The sequence below is a fragment of the Pongo abelii genome, chromosome 12, assembly GCF_028885655.2.
Source record: "Pongo abelii isolate AG06213 chromosome 12, NHGRI_mPonAbe1-v2.0_pri, whole genome shotgun sequence".
Lineage (NCBI taxonomy): Eukaryota > Metazoa > Chordata > Mammalia > Primates > Hominidae > Pongo > Pongo abelii.
The window spans coordinates 61,817,575-61,840,169 of NC_071997.2; the positions used below are offsets into that span (position 1 = coordinate 61,817,575).

A 22,595-nucleotide genomic window follows, 5' to 3' on the forward strand; every position below is an offset into this window, starting at 1 on the left:
AAGTCATGGGGCACGTGAGCTGCAGCCCCTGGGGCATTGGCTTCACCTCCTCCTCATCCCCCTCTATACCTCCCCGTCAACATTTCCCCCAAACAATGGCAGAAGGCTGCAGAGTCTTTAACACTTTTAGTTCTTCACAGTCCAACTAAAGATAGAACCTGCGAGAGCACAGTTGCTAATAGCTGGCTTACTTTCAGACTTGTCCCCACCAACTTTAGCGATGACATGAACCTACAAAAAGCACAGGCATTTCCACTGACTTGAAGGAACAGCAGATGAGAACAAAAATAGCATTTGCTCTTTTACTTGTATGTAAGAACTTCATTCAGCTGGCAGCATTTTTGGGTGGTCTTTGTACCTCCGAATAGTGGACACTTCAGTATCTGGTTCGGGTCTGCATCCCCAAGTGTTATAGCACGGCCACAGTGTGTGCATTCTACAAATGTTTGTTAAAGATGTATTTTTTTTTTCCTTTAGATAAAGAGAGTTGTACGCATTAGCAAACAGTGTATTGCTAACACACAGAACAACCAGTGAGACAGACTTCTTTGCAATGAATGAGCTTCTGGAAAAAAAAAAAAATGTGGATTTTAAACATCTGTCTCTTATTTAAAGGACCTTATCATCTTCCTTTAGGAGAGTTTCCCCTTAATTTGCTTGTAATTCCGAATCATTCACATCTCTGAATTACTTGAAGCAGATTACATCTACTGCAGGGCCCACCCCTTCACCTCGACAAAAGTTGACTACTTGTTAACTGTGTAAAAGCCTATCCTGCTCGTCTGTGGGGGAGGAAGAGTTGATGTTTTCAGAAACCAAGAAACTAACCTATCTCCTGAGATTTAAACACACAGACATCAGCTTCTTTTAAAAATTCTGCTGCTCAGACCAGAGGCCCTTGTGGTATTTTCTGCAGTTTTTGTCCACATTGCACTATAGGCGTCCTTGATCTTCATCTGGGTCAGCTGATCTTTGTGACCCACAATCTAAAATTTTTCTTCCTCATCTGATTGATGTGCTTCAGTTGTAACATTCAGCAGGCGTTGGGGGGTGGGGGTAGGGGGAAGAGGTTTAACCTTTTATAACAGAGCAGTCCCTTTGGGTCGAAATTTCTTCATCTTTTCAGCTTGTACCTCAGAACACAAGGAGCCCAAACTGCACAGAGCTGGTGAGTAATAACAAGGAAAAGACGCTGTTTTCCAGCTGTAAAGAAAATAAACCGCTGGGCGTGGCGGCTCACGCCTGTAATCCCAGCATTTTGGGAGGCTGAGATGGGTGGATCACTTGAGCCCAGAGTTCGAGACCAGGCAATATGGTGAAACCCTGTCTCTACGAAAAAAAAAAAATACAAAAATTAGCTGGGCGTGGTTGTGTGCATCTGTCACCCCAGCTACTTGGGAGGCTGAGGTGAGAGAGTCACCTGAGCCCAGGGAGGTTGAGGCTGCAGTGAGCAGTGATTGTGCCACTGCACTCCAGCCTGGGCAACAGAGTGAGGCCCTGTTAAAAAAAAAAAAGAAAAAGAATATACACTTGCTTAATTATTCAGAGATGTGCTTCACCTACAATCAGGGAACAGCACTTTCTGGCTGTTTTTGGCTCCTCTGGGGGAGGAACTGCCTAAAGCAGGGAGAGGGTTCTGCTCTAGAGGTGACTGTTCACAGGCCACGGATGGGGATGGGCTAAGAGAGGATGGGCAGTTTATCTGAGTCCCCAGCCTTGAGAAATGAACCACAGGCGTAGGAGGGTAGGGTATGTTTTTTATCCTAGTAAATAAGATATGATATGCATCTTCCCTTGAATATACTTTAAACAAGGCAGGCACCAGCCGCCCTTGTGAATGAGGAAGAGGATTGTTTTGGAAAGGGAATCCCTATCTTTGTGTGCATGCTCCTCTTCCCTGAGCCAAGGCCCCAGAGGCTGGAGGCACAGCCAAGCGTGCCTGCTCTCTGGGGGCTGTGATGTCATCTGACTCCACTGGGGGCAGAGCAAAAGTAGAGGAATGGCCTCCCTGCTTGGCCTTGAAGATAAAGTCATTAACTTTGGGAAAACTCATGTTTAGGTTCCCAATAAGATAATTAGAAAGCAAGAACGAAATCTGGATTGTTCTAAACTCCCTAGCTATGTGCTGGTTTGGGTTTTCTCTGTTTTAGCTTCTCCCATAAATGGTTCCGTTGCTTTCAACTGGTCTGTTTAATCACCTGATGAGCTATTTTCAGAGGCTTCACAGGCAGAAATTTTCTGAAAATCTGGAACTTTGTTTATATAAAAGCCATTTGCTTTAAGGAGGTAGATAGATTGGTATGAATAGCTGTTGATATTCTTGTGTACTGCCTCCCTTATACTGGGGGGGAAAGAATCCACTTTCATTTTGTAGTCAATACCAACGAGTGTCTCTGGATGACCTCTTGCTCCGTTGGCAATAATTTTGTGTGAGTATATGAGAGTGTGGGTGTGTTTCAAGTAGAGGTTTCATTTCCTACTTCATGGACTTTTTATTTCACCTTTCCTCTTGCCCTTGTGTTCATTCTCTGCAGTGACATTCAAGGGTTGATCAATGTTTTCATTGATGACATACTTTACCCTTAAGAGTCTCTCTTCACTTCCCTTTTTTTTTCCTTCCACCCACATCCTTGACATAGCAGCAGGTATTGTTTGAAGTAAGTGGGAAATATTCCATCTTCTGTGCCAACTGTGATCATTTAGAAGTGGCTGTTTAGAAGGACTTGGAAGCTGCAACTGAGTTCAGCAGGAAGTAGTGCTGTGATCAATTAGTAATGTCTGCTGTGGGTTCTGTATGGAGTGTGGTGATACAAGCTCAGTGTATTTGCATTCTTGCTTGAGATGGTGGACTCTTTTCCTTAAGAATGAGGAAAATATGTGTTTCTAAGAATTAGTTGAAGGTGTCCCCACTTATGTTACTTATATCTCATGGTTTTTTATTTTTTTAAATGCAGCACTTGAGGCTTTAAAAGGTGTTCCTTAAATCTAGTACCATAGCCATGGAGAATCACTACGGAGTCCTGTTAGACAGGATTGACTTCCCAGCAAGGCAAAGAGCCCATGAGGGTGTGGGCTAGTATGTTTGAAATCCTTCAGGACACACTGGGGTATTTGCCTCCCCTCAAAGTAAGAGGCAAAAAAACGCAGCTAATGGGACTGACCATACTCTGTGTGGATGTTCAGGTCTGTCAACCTTGTGACCTTGTTGAGTTATCACATGAGTGTTCTGTCTGGCTCCTAGTCAGAAGGAACACTGCCTTCTACCTTTTCTTAGAGGAGAGGACTCCTTTCCCTGGAGGATATAGGGCATGTCTCAGTGCTCCTGCCCGAGCAGCCAGCTCAGCATCATCACACCCACTTCAGTGGGGGTGGCTATCTCTGTTAAACTCTCTCCCACAGGTGCAGTGTGGAGATATAAAGGAACGTGGAGACCTGGGGCCTCATGGATTGCTGCAGAGGTGGTACGTTGAGGGCATAGAAACCTAGAGGAGAGCACAGTCTTGGGCTGGCATTTGCAGCTTGCACATGCTCTGGTACCAGGTCAGCACCGAGCCTGTTTGCTTTGCTCCTTGTGGACCCTTCACCTCTGAGCTTGGGTTGCTGTCAGACCTGCCTGCGGGTGGTATTGCTGAGGTCTGTGCTGAGCTGGATGAGACGCTGTGTGAACTTCCAGAAAGCCTTGGGCATAGCCATTGTCATCTGGAGGCTGATTTCTCCTGGGCGTTTAATGCATGTCTCATAAGTAAACCTGGGGTTACCTTAGACCAGGTTTGTCCAACCTGTGGCCCATGGGCCGCCTGTGGCCCAGGAGGGCTTTGAATGTGGCCCAACACAAATTCGTAAACTTTCTTAAAACATTACGAGATTTTTTTATGATTTTATTTTTAGCTTATCAGCTATTGTTAGTGTATTTTATGTGTCTTCTTCTTCTTCTTCTTCTTCTTCTTTTCTTCTTCTTCTTCTTCTTTCTTCTTCTTCTTCTTCTTCTTCTTCTTCTTCTTCCAATGTGGCCCAGGGAAGCCAAAAGATTGGACACCACTGCCTTAGATGGAGATCCCTGGGATCTGCCTGTGAATGACCAAGGACAAAGCCTTCATTCCAGGTGGCAGCATCCTGAAGTATTAATATTTCAGGGATGGTGGGCAGACCCTGGAAGGGAACTTGAAAGTGCTTTAGAGAAGTTTTAAACTATCCAGACCAAGATAAGATTTACTCATGTAGATCTGACTCTCACAGGAGTTGAGCCTGCTAATGGATATCTCTAAGCCTGTGTTCCTACTTCTTCCTGTTTGCTTTTTAAATTTTTTTGAGGGAGAAAGAATCTCCCATCTGAGGTGGTCAGGAAAGGTTCTTGCAGACATTGGTATTTGAACTGGCCTTGGAGGTTGAACATGGCCTAGGAAGTAGAAGGAGAAGGCAGGGAATAGTATAGATAGAGGCAGAGGGAAGAATGAGGCCAAAGTATACCCCCACATTCAGTCCCTCAGGAAGTTCTGCTGGCTCTGTTTCTGTTATGTTCTATGTCTGACAACTCTCATGTCCCAATGGTCACCCCACTGTGACCTTTGCCTGAACTTCTGCAGTGATCTCACCCCATTCTTCCAGTTCCCACTTGTGTCTCCTTAAGGCCTCTTCTATCCCCAGGACCCTGAGTGTCTCTTCTGACACATGCATCAGATGTTATTGTTCCTCTGCTCAAAGTCTTCCAGGGGCTGCCCAGCTTGGAATAAAGTCCAGGCCCCTAGTGCTCCCCACTGGAGGTGTCTGCCCCAGCATCTCTCCAGCCTTATTTCCCAGTGTGCCCTCCCCCAGGCCCAGCAGCTGCCTGCTCTTTTCTGGGACTGGGGGGGGGTTCACTCCTCAGGACCTTTGCACGTGCTCTTCCTCCAGATATTTCCAGGTCTGGCTCCCTCATTTTATTCAGGCCTGTGTCAGATGTCATCTATTCAGAAAAGACATCCATGATGACTATTTATCTATTTACACGCATCCGTGATGAAAAATGCTCCAGTGTCTGTGTTATTTGTTGGAGAACTGTCATCACAGAAAGGTTTGAACAGTGTCTACTTACTCCAGATGGAAATCACCTAGATTCCACAAGGGGCTTATAAAGTGCTGCTGTTCAAATAGGAGAGTCCAAGTGTTGTCTTCTGTAGTTCATGCCCCCTGGGTGTCTCTGTAGAACTGCCCGGCAGGTTTGGCTTGAAAAGAAACAATTCATTCAGCAAGTATTTGTTGATTGCTTGTGTATGTGTCAGGCACTGTTCTGGGCAATGAGAATACGGTGAACCAAAAACACTCTCCTCCACCTCACACACCTGACTTGGTCCCAAGGAGACAGAAAACAAACAGACATACATACCATAAAATGTCAGGTTGTAACAGTGCTGGGAACAAAGATAAAGCCAGGGATGGGAGTGAGCTGCTTGCTACACATTTTCACCAGAGGTGGATGCTGGACAATTAAAAGCCCCCCTCATCCCACCCAGTGCTCTCTTGTTCCTTTCTCTCCTGAAGTGTAAGAAGGAACAGGAAGAGGAGGCTGGAAGAGTTCTGTGTAGTTGTAGCTTCGTTTTATGATAAAGGCCGTGTCTGATACCCACTTGGGAGCCCTCCCTTATATAGCTGGAGGGTCAAGAAGTTGAATTAAACCACCCTTGTAGTAACTCTTAGGTTCTGCCCTCTTGGTCACAGAGCTCACTGAAAATAGATTTCTAAAAATTGTATTGATAACTTATCCCCAGCTGAGAGCCAGAGCGCCTAAGATACATCATCTTTTTTGTGGGAAACCACACAAGCAAGGCCAGTTGCACTAAAACCAGGATACTGGCTTTTCTTGGTTGTTTCAAAGGCTGCTCAGATTCCTGACTGTGTGCCTGTCAACCTTTCTACTAGATGACTTCTCTGGAAGACCCCCTCCCACATCGTTCTACCCTTCCCTTCCCACTCCCCCAACCCCTGCCTTTTCCATGCCTCTTTCCACAGGGATCACAGTTTTTCTCGGCCTCCTCTAGTCTGACATGCTCCCAGTGTGAGAGTGAGGCTTACGGTACAGGGCAGCCCAGCCTGGCGAGATCAGCTACTGACCAAAGCTAGTCATTGCTTCTCCCTGGGAGCCACTGTGAATACATGCTACTATGACCCTGTTATTAACATGTGATATTGGTGTAGTATGTTTGTTACAATTAATGAGCAATTGTTCAAAATGTATCACAAATATTGATATATTATTAACTAAAGTTAAGACTAGTTGACTAAAATTAGATGTCACTGAACATAGCCCTTCAACGCGTTTCACCCTAGGTGAGAAATAAGCATGCTCCTGCCCTCTCTGTTTCCAGCAGGGTAGAATTCATAGTGATGGCAAAGGCTGGAAGTGAGCTTTGTCTGTCTTTGCAATCAGCCAAGCCCACAGGGCAGCAGATGAGGCTGACAGCCACAGTGCTCCGTAGAAGGCTGCTCATCCACGACTAAGCAGTGTCTCCTCTGCATTTCCAAAAATGTCTGACTCAAGCTGCCCCTGCCATGGGACGTTGTACTTGAACCTAGGGAAACAGTATGACTGGACAATCCAGAGTGCAGAGTAAAGTCATCCAACTTCACAGTGCTGCAACTGTCATCAGCTGATAATAGAATACTTTTTTAGAGTAGCTTTAGATTTACAGAAAAATTGAGCAGGAAGCACAGAGAGCTTTACCCCCCTGCATAGTTTCGCCTATTATTAACATCCTGCATTGGTGTGATATGTTTGTTACAATTGATGAGTCAATTTTGGTACATTATTAACTAAAGTTAATATTAGTTAACTAAAGTTAGATATAAACTAAGGTCCCTCATTTACATTAGGGCTTACTCTTGTAGTTGTACATTCTATGTGTTTGGACAGATTTATAATGACACATACCCACCATTATAGTATTGTACAGAGTCATTTCACTGACCTAAAAATTGCCTGTGCTACACCTGTTCATCCCTTTCTCCCCTCTCCCAAGCCCCTGGCAACTACTGATCTTTTTATGATCTCTACAGTTTTGCCTTTTTCAGACTGTTATATAGTTACAATCATACAGTGTACAGCCTTTTCAGACTGGCGTCTTTCACGCAGTAATATGCATTTAAGCTTTCTCCATGTGACTTGATGGCTTATTTATTTTCATTGCTGTATAATATCCCACTGTATGAATGTACCACAATTTGTTTATCCATTTACCTACTGAAGAACATTTTGGTTGCTTCCAAGTTTTCACAGTTATGATTAAAGCTACTGTAAGCATCTATATGCAGATTTTTCTTTGAAGATAAGTTTTCAACTAATTTGGGTAAATACCAAGGAGCACTATTGCTGGATTGTATAAGGGTATGTTTGATTTTGTAAGAAACTGAAAAACTGTCTTCTAAAGTGTCTGGACCACTTTATCAACTGGTTTTGACTCCTGAACCACTTTCATTTAGATGAGTCTAATTTTTCTGGGAAATACTTCAGAAATACGCTAACTGTTAGTAACCTGAAACCCTTTTCTCACTGCACTCTTACATGGGACTTAATGTGAAATGCCACCACCTTCATTCTTCTTTCTGTAGTCTTCCTGCTTGTCTCTGTTCTTGCTAGAACTAAACCATCCTAGCAGAAAACTTCCTCTTTTCCCTCTCCCTCCTTTTTGCTTCTTATCACTGTGCTTTCCCCAACAAAAGTTAAAGGGGAAAATGGCCTAGAGCAGGGTTGGCAGGGGAGATCCCACTCCCATTTTCCCACAGAAGAGCTATTGCATTTTCTCCGGGATTTTTGTTTTCCTTTAAAATATTTTAAATTGACACTACTAAAAGGTACATGATGCTCTCTGCCCCACAGATCTGGGGTTGGCATGCCTTGTTCCTTACTGGTTTGTCAGTAAATGAGATTCTGCCCATACAACTAAGTGCATTTGGGGCATTAACTGAACAGCTTTGCTATACACGGCTGGTAAGAACATGTATTGACCTGAGGGGGATAGATTAGGGGCCCTAAAATCTGGCAGTGGACCAAAAGAAAGTCAAATGCATCACCCCCATGTGTTTCTTCCCTCTTGGGGCTTCCGAGTCTCATTGGAACCCCACGACTATAAAACACCTGGAGTGGGTTTTGTGACTTGTCAGTCTTGTTACTTTATAAATAGGCTTCATGTTGTATAACCTGAATGCTTTGGGTTAATACAAAGAGACAGACAAGACAGGCACAGGCTGATGACCTGGAGAATAGAGGGAAGAGCTGACAGGAAAGAGAGCATTCCAGGTAAATGGGGCAGGTTGGATCACCGTGGTCCCTCTGTGACCATTTTCAAGGCTCTAATGAGTGGCCCTGTCTGCTCATGTGACTACCAGCTTGTTCCATTTCCCCTGAGTTTTGGGTACATCTGCCCATATATAGTTGGAAACTAAATGACCTGCAGTTGAAGGGACTTTCTCTGTTGGGGCCCAGAATTTCTCAAGAGTGCACTATCAATAGGTTAAGCAAGACAAGGTTCTGTGCATTACAGAAATCAGAAACTTAGCATCCCTGGCCCCACCATTAAGTACCAGTAGTGCCCCCTAGTCCTTGTGACAGTCAGAAAGTACCTCCCACCACAGGTTCTCAGATGCTCCCTAAGAGGCATCTGCTACCAGCGGTAAGAACCCCTGGGCTAGCAGGTGGTCTGGTCAAGGTCTCCCAGTGAAAGGGAGTAAATCTGAGTACCACCCCGTCCACTCCTCCTCTTCAGCACCTGGAGCCTGCACTTGTTGCCCAGGCCTTTCTCTGCTACTAGCCTCTTCTCCCTCCTCCTGCGCCTTGCTTCTGGGGCCCAAGGAGGAGAACTTAGAGATTCTGCCAGTTTGCAGTGTGATGTGGGTTGAGAAATGGGAAGCTGCAAGAAGTGTATTTACCCCTTAACTCTTGAAAACCTGTAGTTCTGGGGATTTGTTTCCTTCTTGATTGAACTTGCTTCTTAATCAGCCACCCTCATCAACTCAAGTGAGCATGCCTAAGGGGTGTCCTGTGGCCAGCCCCCAAGGTGGATGGTGAGGATTAGCAATGAGACAGCATTGTCCCCTTCCCCCATCCCCTACTTCCAGGCTGATGCTGCATTGATCTGAGATTCTGCCAAGTCACACTGGTATTTGTGTTGGCCCAAACCCAAAGCCTCACAATGCCTTCTGCAGGGTGGTTCCGGGGTGTCCAGGGTGTTGTGCACCAGGGTGCAGGGATGAGTTTGTCATCACCAAGCTATTCACATGGAGGAAATGGGACAGAGTTCAAGGATTGCTTGTTTTTACCTCCTCCCTGCTCATACCCTACTTTCAAGCCACTTGTGTGAATGATGCCCACACATGTCTTTGACTGAGCTGAGGGGATGGGCTTGGTTTGATTTCAGCCACCGAGAGTCTAACTTTGCTGGCCCGAGGTGCACACCAGCAGAACCACTGCTCACCTGGGCCCAGGGGATGGCAATTCTGAGACATCACAGGCCAGGAAAGTTGAGATGGGACCAATTGGCCTTCATGGATAGGGAGGGACTTATAACATCCCCATGGATCCTTCCAGAGGTGGTGTTTGGTTCCTATACTTCTTGTCAGCCAGGTGCCCTCTGCTCAGCTAGTTCACAATGCAAAGGGCCCGGGGCCCTGTGGATATAGCTATAGCATCTGCCACTTTATCCCCAGCTTTGTCCCTAGCCCACTGCCCCCATCCCCTTCTTCCTCCCTCCTGGACTCTGGGAAAATCAAGTGTCACCCTTTCCAGAGACACCTCAAGGCCTCACGTCACAGTGCCAGTCAGCTGGAACAGGTTTTCAGAGTGCCTCAGCTTGGCACTGCTTCTCTGCAACCTCAGAACTCGGCCCTGGTAGAGCCTGTTGGTGATTCAGCAGCTGGGGAACTCCAGCCAGCCCAAGAGGGCTCGGTGATACTCGCCCTGTTGCCTTGCAATTCCAGGAATTTGGATGGGGGCCCTCGGCCAGCCAGTGCGTGAGCAGGCCTGGGGAAGAGGAAGGTTGACTCAGTACCCAGCCCCTGGTCTAAGTCTTTGATAAGGCTTTAACTCTTCAGAAGAGACAATTGCTTCCTCCTGGCACAAAAGGGTGTGGCATAGATCTGCACAGGTTGGGAGCAAGCACAGGGCCTTCCTCACCTCTAGCTAGATGCGTGCTGCATCCTGGTTAACATTGTTGGCTAAAGATGTTTTACATATCTGCTATTTGCTTTGCTTTATGAGAGAGTGTTCTCTCAGACCACCAGATCAGTGGGCAGCCTTATTCTATAAGGCTTTGAAGTGGGTAACATGTTGGGGAGAATACAGGAAGATGTCTGTGTGGCAGTGTGAGTTGTTGCATCACAGTGGCCGGGCCTTAGAAACAAAAGTGTCTCAACAGGAAGCAACTGGCTCCTCCTCCAAGGGTCTCTGTGCCTTTTTTATTTAGTTGTTTATTTTTTGCATGCTTCTCCAGATGTCAGAAAAAGCATTTCACCTCCTTTTGCATTTATGTTACTTCTCTGTTAACATAGCTGCAAAGGGTTATATAACAACTATGTTACTTCTGTGGTGTCAGTTCTGGGCACTTGTTAGCGGCATTGACTGTAAAGAGTTCAAAGCATTTTGCCAATATTCTCATTTGTCTCTTGAAGTAGGGAAAGATAGTAACCAGCTCTCCTAAATCAGTAATGGTGGGAAATGAGGTCTGGGCTGAGAGAAGGAGGGACTAGGAGATACTAGTCCATGTGAGTGACCTGATCTTACACCCAGCCCAGTGCTGGTGGGTGTTAGGAGGTGCAGGCAGGGAGCTCTGCCTGCCAGAGTGGTCAGGGAGCATTGTGGAGGACTTGGGGATTGAGCTTGACCTGGAAGGCTGGTAGAAATGACGTCGGGCAGTAAGGAGGCTTTTCTACGCAGAAGAGAAGGAGTTAGTGTTTATAAGAGACCCGGACTAGGTAGAAACATTTGGGTGGAAGAAAGGGCTGTAATAGGGAGCATCAGAGATACAGGAACACCACTGAGTGTGTTTGCTTCGATCATGTGGATTGTAAACTCCTTGTGGCGAGTCTTGCCTTTGCTTGAAGAGCCGTGGGACACAACATTCACAATGAACGTTCACAATGAGTGTTCACTCCTCTGTCTTAGCCTCCTTGGGATATTGCCAGGCCTCTTTGGGGTCACTGGATGGAAGTCTTTGTGTTCTTATAAAAGTTTCAGGAAAAGCCAACAAAATGAGTTAAGGGTAGGAAAATAAAATATTTCAGGGGTCATCTCATCGGGTGACCAAACAACATAGGATCAACTTGACAGGCCACTTCAGCAGACTTAACTCCGGGCTTTGGATAAGGATGACAGTTCCTTCATTCCTCATGGATTTTTCAATATTGTAGTGGGACTATTCAATATCATTTAAATAGAAAAACACAGATTTAACTTACCACACAACTGAACAATGGTACAGCTATTTATAATGGAGTTCAATAGTTTTTGAGAATTGGAGGGATTCTTTCTCATAGGAAGGGACTTTTCATTCATTGTTTTCTGCCCAGCACCTAGAACCATGTCCCGCTAATGGTGCAGCAGGTGCTCAGTGAGCACTTGTTGAATGAATGAATGTCAGGATTCAAGGGCTCTGTGCAGCAAACCACCATGGCACACATCTACCTAAGTAACAAACCTGCACGTCCTGCACGTGTACCCCTGAACTTAAAATAAAAGTTGGCTGTAATCTCAGCACTTTGGGAGGTCGAGGCAGGCGGATCACTTAAGGTCGGGAGTTCAAGACCAGCCTGGCCAACATGGTGAAACCTCATCTCTACCAAAAATATAAAAAATTAGCCGGGTGTGATGGCACACACCTGTATCCCAGCTATTCAGGAGGCTGAGGCAGGAGAATTGCTTGAACCTGGGAGGTGGAGGTTGCAGTGAGCTGAGATCATGCCACTGTACTCCAGCCTGGGCAACAGAGTAAGACTCCATCACAAAAAAATAAATACATAAAAAATAAAAGTTGGAAATAAAAATCCAAGTGCTCCCCATCTCCACTGAAATTAGAGTAAGAACCAAGATCTAGAGCTGTAGCAGCAGGGATCTAGAATAGAAGTAAAGGAATTCCCAAGGATCTGCAGGTTTTCCCATTCCCCATCTGTACACCCTCAGTACTCACTACCCAGCCCCTAGTCCAAGTCTTTGATAAGACTTTAACTCTGTTTTCAAGCTGGTGACCTCTTAGAGAAATTCAGTTCAACATAAATGTATTAAAATCCTATGTAGGTGCATTAGGCCAGGTGTAAGGATGGAGATGATTTAGCCACAGCTCCTGAACACACTAGAGAGGAGAGACAGGTAAGAGGTAAAAACTGCTGAACTGCAAGGCAGAGTAAAGTAAGGATTCCTCTGAGGAAGAAATGATTATTTCTGACATTTGAGCAAGGCTTTGAGAGGCCAATTGGATTCCCATGGGTAGAGGACGGGATATGCTGACTTGAGAGATCAGCATGATGTGAATGAAAACTGTCAATAGGCTGGGTATGGTGGCTCACGCCTGTAATCCTCGCACTTTGGGAGGCCAAGGCAGGTGAATCAAGGGGTCAGGAGTTCAAGACCAGCCTGGCCAATATGGTGAAACCCCTGTCTCTACTAAAACTACAAAAATTAGCCAGGCGTGGTGGCGCATGCCTGTAGTCCCAGCTACTCAGGAGGCGGAGGCAGAAGAATCGCTTGAACTCGGGAGGCAGAGGTTGCAGTGAGCCAAGATCGTGCCACTGCACTCCAGCCTAGGAGACAGAGCGAGACTCAAAAAAAAAAAAAAAACTATCAATAGTAGCAATTACCATCTGTTGCATGTTTATTGTGTGTCACTCAATATACCACATTTTTCTCATGTGTCCCTCGTTTAATGTCTAAACAACCCTGTGCAAGAGTTGGATATCTTTATCTGCTTTTACAGTGAAGGAAACTGAGGCTCAGGCAGCTAAACTAAAGTCAGCAGCCATAAGAAGTTGAGTGAGGATCCTAGTAGCATGAACCCAAGGCACCAAGCTGGGAGTGCCAATTTTTATGCAGGGAAAAGGGGCAGTGCTGGGCAGCTGGGGTCAGAGGACCTGACAGGAGGGAATGGGTGGAGTTTAGGTGGAAACGGGGTCTAGGATCAGGTTATGCATGTTAAATCTCTACTCAGGACTTGGGGCTGGGTTCTGTCTCTGCTCTGGGTTCTGTGAGTGGTACAGAGCCCATGGAGAGCTTAGAGGAAAGGAGTGATTTCATTCAGCAAGGTCAGTCTAGTAGTAGGAGCAAAGATTTTTTTTTTTAAGCTGTTGGCAAGAAAACCAGTCTAACAACTATTTTGATAGCACAGGGAGAGATGATAGGGCCTGAATTGGGGCAGTAACAGCAGGGATGCAGGGGGATGGATAGGATGGACGGTGTGGAGGCTGGGTGTGTAGGAGGGCTTGGCTTGGATACTGGGTGAAGGAGAGGGAGGGGCTGACAATGACTGCCTAGTTATCAGTCCAGCCCAGAACCAAGGAAAAGGTGGAAGACATGAGTTTAATTTTGAACACGTGATCTGGGGTACAGGCCTTGTGGAGAGTGGTGGAGGTTGGAGATAGTGTTTGGGCATGGAAACAGGGGAAGCATCTATGGGAATATAGGGTCAGTCCAGTGCCTTGGTGGGCTGTAGTGATAACTTCAACAGCCTACACTTGTCTGCCTTTGTTGAGGTATAGAGGATTCCATTTTACTCGGGTAGTTGCTGTCCCATGTGACTTGAACATTTTAAGGGAAAGTCAAAGGTCTCAGATTTCTCTTTTTTTACTCAATTTGCTCGCAGTAGGTAGGTGATCAATAAATATTTGATTAGTTAACATAAGTAAATAACAATTTTTTTTTTTTTTTTTTTTGGAGTGGGAGTCTCGCTCTGTCACCCAGGCTGGAGTGCAGCGGCACAATCTTGGCTAACTGCAACATCCGCCTCCCAGGTTCAAACAATTCTCCTGCCTCTGCCTCCCAAGTAGCTGGTATTACAGATGCCCACCACCATACCCGGCTGATTTTTGTATTTTTAGTAGAGTCCGGGTTTCACCATGTTGACTATTTAAACCCTCAAAAGACGTAAAAGGCATGCTATTACAAGATCAGTCCATGGAACATCAGTAGCCTGCAGCTGAGCGACCCTGGGGCCTCAAGTAAAACCCTTTGTTGAAGTTCCCTTAGTGACTTCCAAAGGGAGGAGGGTCATGACCACCTCCTCGTCATCCTGAACTTCCTGGAAGTTATGATGAAACAGGACCAACATGAAGCGCCATCAAGTGCTGTGTTCAGTGGGTGCTCATGGTGACTTATGGACCTCATGTACTCTATTTCATTTTGTTTCACTTAATCCTTGCAAGTCCCATGAAGAGCTCTTATCCTTGTTTTATGAATGAGCACACCAAGCCTCAGCAATGGTACATAATAGAGCCAAGGTCTCACAGTGAAGGAGTGGCAGAGCCAGGATTTGCACCCAGGCCTGATGGCAAAGCCCCTTTCTGCTGTGCAGTGACAGGCTAGAAAGTGGTAGGGGGTTGTGGGGCAGGCACCTGTCTGCCCATCTGTCTTGCCTCCCTGATCCTGAAGATTCTTTCTGAATACTTTGTTTTTTGCTATTGTCAGATATGTTTAGATGGATACGGAAAATTCCTATGAGCTTTCAGGTAATGCTGGATCATTTCCTGTGATGTCATAATCATGAAGTATTTCCCGAGATTTATCAAGTTGGAACTTGCTGCTGTCCATTGGAGATGCCACATGGCTGCTTTTGGCCTTAATATCCTAATGAGTTTGTGGATAGTCCACGGTACGCTCATCCTACAAGCCTTGCTCATAGTCCTCCTCTGCAGGGCCTTCCCTTTTTCCTTCTTAATCAGTTCTTACCCTGAAGCCAGCATCCTCACCTGGCTGTCAACCTCTTGGATTTAAAAATATTGATGAAATCATACGATTTAGTGATTTTTGCTACGCAGTTAAAATCCTGTCATGCTTACAAATAAAATTTAAATGCTGGGATATAATTCATAAGGGAAGATGCCATGAACCTATACTGACTGGCCTTGGATTCTGTGTGGCCCATTTCTTTATATATTTGTGCCCACATGGGAGCATTTGCAGACCTCTCCCTGAGCAGCGGGATTCCCACCGTCTACGTACCACTACTTCCTGTTCCTTAGGACCTGCCGGGTCTAAGAATAGTAGGGGAGGAAGGGGGAAACCTGCTGCCCTCTGAACACCCACACTCCCTTCTGCCTTGCCCTCTAGCACAATTCCTATCCTCCCGCCCTGAGCGTGTTCATCCAAAGGCCTTTCCTTACCACCTCTTCTGAATCCAGAGCATCCTTCATCCAAAAGGACCTGCTGCAGCCTCTTCATCCTCCTGCATCCCCCCAAAAACAAAAACTCACCCTTCACCCCTTCATGTAGGAAGTCTGGCTTAGAGGATCTCAAACAGGTGAAAGGTAGAACTCTTGATATTCTAGAGGGAGCAACTGATCCATGCAGTGGAGTACATAGGGGCCTGAAAGCAAACACCAGCCCCAGCGGAGGCCAGAGCAGGACATGGTCCACTCTGCTGAGGTGGTCAGGGGCCGGAGGATGCTCCTTCCAGCTCCAGGCACTATAGCTGAGTGTCCACAGAAGAGGTGGTCATCAGGCCAGTGAGTGGTTGAGGATGAAGGGTGTCCGACGCTGAAGGCACAGCCTGGGTATCTGTGCAGAATTGCTCGTCCCGTGCCTGAGTGAGGGGTTGGAGTGGGGTGTCCTGCTCTGGGGCCCAGGGGAAAGGAGTGTCCAGCCTCTCTTAAGAGCATTTCCCATTGACACATCAGCACATAGGTTTCGGGATGGCTCCACTTCTGGGGACTCATGAGCTAAATCAGTGAGCCTCCTTTTTACCTTGTTTCTGCTGGGAACATTTACCTGAGTACCAAACAGCTGAACTATAAGCATGGCAACACTTTTGTCCTTCCTAAGGGCAGACCAGGTTCCCACTCTATTTTGGGGGACACAGGATCAGCCTTTCATAAGAGTTTTCTTCCGTTGCATGTGGTTTTCCCCTTGATACTACCCCCTTTTCTTTTTTCTTTTTGAAGTCCGCAGTCTTGGGATTCCCCTCTTTGGAGCTATTTAAACAGAAATAGGATGCCAGCAGGAGTGGCCTAGAAGGGATTCCTAGAAGCCTTCCTGTCCCGAGGGCCTGCGGCAGGCAAGGACCAGCTTTGAAACTTAGGCAGGAGGAGCCTGTGGCTGTGGGCCACCAGGCCTGTGCACTGTGTGTCTCCCTGAGCCACTGCATGTGGCCACGGTGCCTGTGGCTGTCCTCTGCCCATCCTTCCTTTGTTTGGAATGACCCTTGGAGCCTGCCAAGGCCACATGTTTCTGGAAGGCCCTCACACAGCCCAGCTTTCTAAGCACAGTCGTGTGGCCAGAGGGCTGGGCAGCTGGTGAGCCTGGGTGCTCATACCTTTGCCCCTCATTAGACCTTGTTCATGGCAGGGAGATTGGAGGCAGTGGGAGAATCCCCAAGAGGCAATGCATGGCTCTCAGGGAGAGAGGGGTCAAGGCTCAGCCGCTGGGCCTGCAGAGTCTGTTGTTTGGACTCACTTGGGGTTTGTGACTGCTAAATACACACCTGTGTCACGACTGGCCATGGTCAGAAGGACTGTGGTGTGGTCTGGTAATTAGACACTGTCTTGTGCATGGGAGTTGGAGACACTTGAGTTTGAATGTGGCTGCAGGAGCTTGGGCAAATTTCTTAACCTCTCTAAGCCTCAGTTTCTTCATCTCTATGACTGGGCATTTCTACCAGCTGGACCAGAAGGTTGGGAGGCACCTATGTCATGAGTTGTTATGAGGACTAAGTAAGAGAACACATGCAGAACCTTAGCACTGGGCCTGGGACTAGGTCATGCCCAAAAAGTAGTGCACATCCACCTGCAAAGTGAGAGACCTGAGCCCTGTCCTCCTGCTCCAGGGTCCTCTCAGGCTCACCACATAATGAAGACAAAGCAGAGGCCTTGCCGCTCATCACAGGGCCTCAGCTGATGCTGGGCATCAATCAAGATTGCAGAGTGAAGCCCAAGGCACCAAGAAGTTGTTTTCCTTGGGAATGTGAGGGTATAGAAAGGACCTATTCTTCTTGTGTTGCTCAAATTATGAATAAAAAGCCAGTGTCTTTCATCTGTGGAACATCATGGTTTTGCAAACTTTAATTCATTCCCAAAACACCTCTGTGAGTTTAGCAGCTGCGAGCTCACAGGTGAGGAACAGAAGGTGAAGTAATTTGCCCCAAGGCTGGGGAGCGGGCCCCCATTGCACACCCTCATCTTCCTGGAGCAGTGGTGCTCATCAGTGCCTTGTCCTGGATTCAGCTGTACAGTGTTTGCTTTCTTGTCTGGGTTTTGCTTAAGCAGAGGCCAACATGGAGCCCAGGAACCATGCTGACTGGGTTCGCCCTGACCGACAGGATAGGGAGCAGGCACAGGGCACGAAGATAATTCTTTAGTTCAGGGACAGTTTGTGACAGGCAAGTCACGCTTCCCCTCAGAGTATGCAAAGCATCCCCGGTGTCATCCTTGGACACTATTATGAGTCACTGGTTGACTTTAGCCAAGGGTGGTTTGTGGCAGTACCAGCGAAGTCAGAACATGACTGTTCCCCAGCTTCAGGTGGGTAACCGCTGACTTTTCCCGGCTTGGATGGGGATGCCTTGTTTTAACACTGGTGTGTGGGTGACGGAGGGGCCCTGGGAGACTTGCTTCCAAAATTAGCATCAATTGGACAGCAAGAAAGAATTGCACAGGGAAGACACGCATGATTTTACTGATTTTCTCTCCCTGTCCCCCTGCCCTGCCTCCAACTCCAGCCCAAACATCTGGCTTAGGATTCTGTAAAAAGTCTTTGGGAGGTCCATGCCAGACCTCCAGTAAAAGCAGTCTGAAGTTCTTATGTTTCTCATTTCAGAGGTTGAAAGGAACGTCAGGAGCATGATTGCTTTATCTATTCCAAGTGCGTTTTGTTCTTTGAGAGTCAGGACTTCTGTGTCTATACGCTAAGTGAAAAGGGGCAAGGAACCCTCACAGCCTGCAGAGTAGGGGGCTGCATCGATCCTGTAACAGACAGAACTTTGCTTGTTTCCTGTGCTAACTTGATTCATTTGCCTTCTGGGCTAACCTGTCAGAGCCCCAGCCCCTCAGCACAGCAACTGTGGCATCTTTTTGCATTTCAGTTTTGGGAAGTCATTCTAATGTGGCTCATGCTGATTGCGTAACTCAGAAGAGGTTCCTTCTTCATTGGAAGGTTGCTACTGTTTCCAGAAACCTCAAGTACAGTAATCTGAAGGCACACAAAGGTCATCTGTTGGCAGGGCTGGTTTTATGGGCATGCAACCTGCATAGGTCACACAGGACCCCATGCTCACAAGGGCCCTGAGCTTGAGGTTTAACACTCTGCAGTTGCAGTCTTAAAAATCTTGTAGTTTTATCTTTAAATTTGTGTCTTGTAGGTGAAGTCCAGTGGGACAATACAGTATGCACTGGGGGCTTCGAGGCTTGGTTCCCATGGTCCTGCTTATTACTATCTCCGTACCTCCCCTAGGTTTTCTTGCTCCTGCCATGCTCTATCCCTGGCGGGGCTTGGGGTTAAGTACATGGCATCTCGGGGTATGGCATGGTGGCAGCTGTCCCCATTCTGGACTGGCAGCTCCATGGCATCTTCAGTGGACAACTAGAGAGGGGTGAGCTGCTTGACTCCCCCTGATCCAGGTACCTAGTACATCCTGGCAGGGAGGAGGCAATATCCTTAAGGGGTCACCCATCCATCTTGGTTGGGACAGCCAGTTCCTGGGAATAAGAGATACCTGACTAGACCCCTCAACCCCCAGCTGGGTCACAGCATATTGGCCCGGCTGCCAGCTGGAAGGAAACCCAGGCAGTGGGTCCTTTGCTCCCTTACACACTCTGTCCCTGGGGTGCACCTGTGAGAGGCTGCACTCAACCTGTGGGTATCCTCATACCCAAAGGACAGCAATGACATAAATAGCAAACAAACATGATCATGAACAACAGGGTGAAGGTACTTAATGTCACTGAAATGTACAATTAAAATGGTTGAAATGGTAAATTTCATGTTATGTATATTTTCCTACCATAAAAAATATATATTTATAAGGTGTTAAGAAAAAACAAAAGCCAAAACCACCCTGACAGATGGAGAGAGAGACTGGGAAGAAGCGGAAGGCTCTGGATTTCAGTGCTTTTCGTGGGCATTTTCTTCTTGCTTTTTCAACAAGGGGTCCCATGTGCTCATTTTGCACTGATATCCACAAAATATGTAGCCGAGCCTGTCTACCGGCCACTCTGTAAAACTACCGAACCTTTGCCTGTCAAAGGGCCTGCCCTCTAAGCGTCTGAGGACATCGTTTGCCAAGCAGACTCTGACCTTTTGCCTCTTCTCCTCCACCCAACAGGTATTGTGTTGGCCGCGTGCCAGGCCTTGGAGAACAGCACGTCCCCGCTGAGCGGTGAGTGCAGCTGCCGTGGGTGTGTGGATGGTGTGTGGGAAGGGAGCGGGCCTGCTGCTGTGTGGAACCTCAAGAGCTCCCTCCCTGGCCTCCTGCCCACCAAGCACACGCCTGTCCCGGAGTCCTCTCTGCCCCCTCCTCAGGGGCGAGGTGGCGCTCACTGGAAGGTCTTAACAGCAGGCCCAAGGGGAGCTGTTCCTGGCCCCCTCAGGGGCCTCCCCTACGTGTCTCTCTTCAGCTGTTCAGACAATTCCTGTGGGCAAGTGTGCCGAAACAGGGCCTGCAGGACCCCAGAGCTCGGGGCCAGCTATGTTTTCCCCACCGTCGTAATAGTCCACCTGAAGTAGAACCCAGATTTCTGAACCCTCATTGGTGACCTTTGTTTAGTTATTTTCTGGTTTACGTTTTAATACTTGTAGTAAAAAAAAAAATCGGTATTTTTTTAAATATTATTTTAAAGATCCTAAATCAAAATAGTGGAGAGCTTGGGACATGTAGGAGGCAAACCACCGGTGGTCACAGCACTGCAGGGGAGCAACCTCTGTTTGATTTGTATGTTGCTTTTGCCCTTTCTCCACGTGTGTTAATATTTTTATACGATTAGTCCTGGTGAGGAAACAATGTGGATTCCTGCTTTTTAAGCTCAAATGTTGGGGCTGTGCATTGTTCCATGTTGCTGGAAAGTCTTGAAATCTCTTCTCTTAAAATGTCATGCTGTCCCATTAAAGTGAACGTGTGTGATTTAATGAAACATTCCCATTGGATATTTACGGTGCCTCTAGTTTCTTAAGTTATGATGCTACCTCTTCATGCCTAGAAGCTTTTTCCTCCTTTTGGATTCTTTCCTCAGAATGTGTCTCCGGAAACAGAAATAAATACAGATTTATGACCCTTGGTACAAACTGCCAGATAGCTTTCCGAGTGAATGGTGCTGATTTCTCCCAGCAGTGTGTGAGTGCACCAGTCCCACAATTCCCTGGTTAGCATAGAGTGTGTTTCAGTAACTTCTGCTCCCATCTGTTACTGCACTAGCCTCCTGCTGTGTCTCCATAGTTATTTCAGAGCGGTTCCAGTGGGAGGGAGCGGATTTCTTACCTATTCATAAATTCTGTAGCCAACCACACTGTGTTCCTGGTACCTTGCTCTTCTCCTGCTTCAGGCCTTTCCCTCCAAACCCACTGGAGGCGACACTACCAGTCCCACTGGGTACCACTGCTGCTGCAGCCCCACCAGCCCCCCTTGCTACTGTTATCCTTGATGCGCTTGGACCCTTAAGGTGCCTAAGCCACTTGGTGGTCCATGATGACACAGAAGAAAATGCCTCTCCCACTCTGTGTCGTGCTTTGTTGGGGCTGGAAGTGGAAGGGTGTGAGTGTGTCCACCCCAAAACAGTGCTTCTGGAGTCCAGGGTCTACTAGGGTTTCCATAAAGCAGTACTTTCACTTTTTAATTACCTCCCATCCACAAAGGACTCAGATATGAACATATAAGGAGGAAAAAGAGGATAGCTTAGTAACTTCACCATGCTGTTCTCAGAATTGCCCCAACCCCCTTTCTAGAATGCACTTGCCCCAAGCTTCACCTTCTGCCCCTCCTACAGATAGACCTCTGGTGACCTGCCCAAACACTAGAAAGTACCGATACTCCAGCAACACTTACACACTGGGTATCATTGGAGAGAACCTGGACACTGGGCCAGTTGGGGGTTACCACTCATTTTGATACTTGTCACTATTATCTCCAGGCATCTCCATGGGCTGAGAACCCTCCTGTGTTTTCCTCACCCTCCCTGCTCTCTTCTAAGCCAAATTGGGTGGAACTGAGGTATAAAGGCCTTGAGATTAAGCCGGAAGGAGGAGATGGAGTCCTGTGTTCTCCAGGCCTCTATCCCTAGTTTCCCGGCTCTCTGGTGAAGGCTTCCTCCCGATCCTCCTGATTCACACTCTAAAGAAGGCCAAGAGTCATGTTCTCTACTGAGTCAGGTGACAAGTTGCAATGATGGCAAGTGCTGACACTGCCATGCATAGAAAGGGGGTCCTCTTGGTTATTTGACCCCCCTCCTCCAAGTCTGCATCCATTCAGACAGACAAGAAAAGCCTAAAGGATGTCGCCTTTGAGCCTGTTCTCCAGGAGCCTGGCATAACTCCTGCCTAGGCCTTTTGGGGTTCCCCAGGCCCTGCTGAGCAGATATGGGCAGACGTGATAAATTTGTCCAGAAGGGGACTATTCCTTTTGCAGTCGTGAGCAACCTCTGTTCCATCTTTTCTTCCTGAACTTTCTATGAGCACATCTCTTAGATTTGCTTCCCCCTCATGTGACATGTGGTCAGAAAACAGCAGTTGAACCCCTGCTGTGTTGCATATTACCCTGTAACCAGCTCGGTGCCACTCTGGGGCCTGAGGTGGTCTGTGAGAGCAGAGGCACTGCCACACCTTCTAAAGTCCAGAGAGCCTCAAGCCCCCCGGGTTGGCTGGCAGTCTGCAGAGGAGGGAGGTGGCTGCCCATCTGCCCTCTCTGTTGCTCTCTGTTTGACGGGTCACTGAGCTACAGAACTTGCACCCCAGGGCCTTAGAGATTTAATGAAATTACTCTTTCCAGAGTTATTTACTCTTGTCCCTGCCCCATGAGACCCAGACATGAATCCAGAGAGGGCTGGGCCAGGAGAAAAGTCCAAGTGGTGATGACCGTGTTATAGTCACACCTCCAAAGGCTGGGGCTTTATGACTAGATCAGGCTTATGCTTAACTTTCTTTCCTTTAGGATGTCCTTCCTGTCCCCTAGAGGACTGCTCAGGCCCTGGTAGGCCTTCCCACCCCATCCCACCCACTCTGTCATCACCGCACAGGGCTGAAATCCTGTGGTGGGCGCAGCTCAAACTGGGGACCAGCTCCCACCAGCCACACTCACTGCCCGTCATTGTAGCAAGTGTGTGTGTGTGTCTGTGTGTACTCATGACTAATAAGTAAAACTCTCTGTTAACATTGTATTAGAGAAACCTTCATCCACAGAAGAAGAGAAAGTGAAATCAGTTCCTGTATACCCATCACCCAGCTTTGACAA

General features: G+C 47.2%; 1 protein-coding gene across 2 annotated transcripts in view; it reads left to right on the forward strand.

Moving 5' to 3' along the window:
• The window catches only part of TGFA (transforming growth factor alpha), a 106,229-nt gene that overhangs the window by 19,478 nt on the left and 64,156 nt on the right, over window positions 1-22,595 (forward strand). For both annotated transcript variants that reach the window (XM_009237199.4, NM_001132573.1), the window contains 1 exon segment: window positions 19,482-19,535. In XM_009237199.4, coding sequence (XP_009235474.1) covers window positions 19,482-19,535 — 54 coding nt within the window.